Source organism: Penaeus japonicus, unplaced genomic scaffold, assembly GCF_977035675.1.
Source record: "Penaeus japonicus unplaced genomic scaffold, GWHDUDI00000001_assembly GWHDUDI00000040, whole genome shotgun sequence".
Classification (NCBI taxonomy): domain Eukaryota; kingdom Metazoa; phylum Arthropoda; class Malacostraca; order Decapoda; family Penaeidae; genus Penaeus; species Penaeus japonicus.
This window is the reverse complement of record NW_028234442.1, coordinates 12,169,009-12,171,508: the sequence shown is the minus strand read 5'-3', so window position 1 is coordinate 12,171,508 and position 2,500 is coordinate 12,169,009. Positions and strand designations below refer to the sequence as shown.

At 50.9% G+C, this 2,500-nt stretch overlaps 1 protein-coding gene across 2 annotated transcripts in view; it reads left to right on the top strand.

Moving 5' to 3' along the window:
* The window catches only part of LOC122263463 (uncharacterized), an 87,595-nt gene that overhangs the window by 71,419 nt on the left and 13,676 nt on the right, over window positions 1–2,500 (top strand). The window contains exons 4-5 of one of the 2 annotated variants that reach the window (XM_086534121.1): window positions 1–147; window positions 2,144–2,500. The exon at window positions 2,144–2,500 is cut by the window's right edge and continues 322 nt beyond it. In XM_086534121.1, coding sequence (XP_086390247.1) covers window positions 1–147; window positions 2,144–2,500 — 504 coding nt within the window. The remainder of the gene's footprint in view (window positions 148–2,143) is intronic. The other variant, XM_086534120.1, reaches the window with a different exon arrangement.

Sequence of the window (2,500 nt, the reverse complement as noted above, 5' to 3'; positions counted from 1 at the left end):
GACGAGCAGGTCCTGCAGAAAGTCCTAGAAATGTCGGACGTGGACGAAGGTCTCGAGATGGACCACTCGCTCAGCCACTCCGCCAGCCCAACGTCCACGCTGTCGTCGAAGTCGTCGAGCCGCTCGCAGGACTCGCATTACTCTCAGGTAAAGCCTTGGTGCGGCGAGCAGGTGAGTTCATGTCCCGCCCGGAGCCCCAGCGGAGCGAGGCGCTGGGAGGGCCAGGGGCGCCTCCACGCTCCCAAGGGCTTGGCGTCTCTGCTCATGGCTGGGGGATAGACTTGCTAATTACCTTTAAAGGTTTATTTTTTTTATTCGCTCTCTTTGTTCAGATTGGTTTTCGTTTTCTAGAGATGATTGGTCCGCCATTGCGTGACGTGTTTGTTCAAGGATGGTAGATGAGGTTATGGTTCTCTCCCGCAGATTGCTCGGGTCGTAGTGCTATGATGACGTGGCGGGAAAAAACGCTTAAAAAGATGTGGTTATAGAACTTCGCAATAGATCGGTGTGTGTATGTGTGTGTGTGTGTGTGTGTGTGTGTGTGTGTGTGTGTGTGTGTGTGTGTGTGTGTGTGTGTGTGTGTGTGTGTGTGTGTGTGTGTGTGTGTGTGTGTGTGTGTGTGTGTGGTTGCGAAAGTGTGCCTGATCCCCTTACCTGGCTTCAAACAATAGCTCGCCAAGGCTCAGATGTTATATAAGTTGATTGATTTCTTGATGATGACTTTTCACGTCGTTGGCGAACTTTGCTTTGTCTCGCTTTTGTTAATCAATTTGCGATGTTGTTGTTTTTCTAATAATAGACTGCTTTTCTCTAAGCCAACTTTGTGGATACATGTGTATATATGTGTGTGTGTGTGTGTGAGTATAGTTATATGTGTGTACATGTGTATATGTGTAAATATCTTTATACATATGTGTGTGAGTGTGTGTATCATACTTTGATATATAGAAAGATGGTAGTTAGATAGATAGATAGATAAATAGATAGGTAGGTAAATACACACACACACACGAACACACACACGAACACACACACACACTAACACACACACACGAACACATACACACACGAACACACACACACACACACACACACACACACACACACACACACACACACACACACACACACACACACACACACACACACACACACACACACACACACACACACACACACACACACACACACACACACACGCATACGCACACACACACAGAATGTCTGTTGAAAATAGTTTTTTACAAACTAAGGTGTAATTTACTCTGATCAGCCATTTATTCAGTTTCGAAACTCCTATTAGCGGCGTCCATTTGCATTTCGCTCATTCACTGAGTCAGCTGCGACGACATTAATAAAATGAAATGACAGTCATCATGTCAGGCAGATCAGCCACCTGTACGGGCGGCGTTGCGGAGATGCAGCATCTGCTTGATGGATGCTGCGGCGTATGTGTGTGCCGTTTGGTCTGCCTCCTCTGCGCCACGGAGCTGCTTCGACGTCCGAATGGCCAGGCGTCTGTGATTGGAGTGTGCTTGTCGTTCTGCATCCCTCTTGCCTCCACACGGTGGTGACGTCACTCCGTAATGTTGGCATCCATGGCGTTCCTTGGCTTGCGCAATCTCACTTGGCGGCGAAATAGAAAGCATGAATGCAGTCATGGTAAGGATCCGCGACCGCCGTTCTTCCACGGTGAGGTTAGCATGTTGATCGGTTGGTGAATCTAACTCGATTTTAGAACAGATACGGATTAGTCAGTTTGATTGCTATAGAGGTTTGTTTTCGTATCAATGGATTCATTTCTGCGTTATCTACAGGCTGTGATCTCTCTCTGGTGTCAGCGCTTCGACTAGGAGATAATGCCTAGTTATGGCATCAACAGTCAATCCATGTATGGTGATGGCATCTTGCAATGAATGATCGTAACAATCAGCACCTCATTCTGTGCTGTTGGATTTGTTCGGATCGTTTTATTAATCTGCTCTTTCAGAGCCGTGTTCGGTGCGGCGGCGCGGATGTTCCCAGACCTAACCTTATCTTTCCTCTTATCACAGCGTTCAAGAAGACGTCCAGGTTGCCTAGCAGGCGCGGCTGTTGAGCCTGCCATGGTCTGATTGAGTGGTCTAATGTAACTTCCTTGCAGGCCCCAAGCGTAGGCTCCAGTCCCGCCCAAAGTCACTCGTCGCTCAGCTTCTGCCGGAGTTCGCGAAGCCCGCCCACGGACCCCTACCAGCACCGCCACTCTCACACACAGCAGCACCACAGCCTCCCTGACTCGCACACCTCGGCCCACGAGGACCACCACGCCCATGCAGAGCAACAGAGCGCTGCTGGCCAGCCCGCCTTCATGCGGTCCAGGAAGTCGTACGCGCCCACCGCCCGCAACCGACGCCGCTCGTCGTCGGCGCACCTGCTGTGCCGCCCCGAGCTGGAAGGAACCTTCGGCCCCGAGTGCCAGGCGTCGACGGCGCCCCTCGGCTGCTGCGACCCCGGGGCGCCC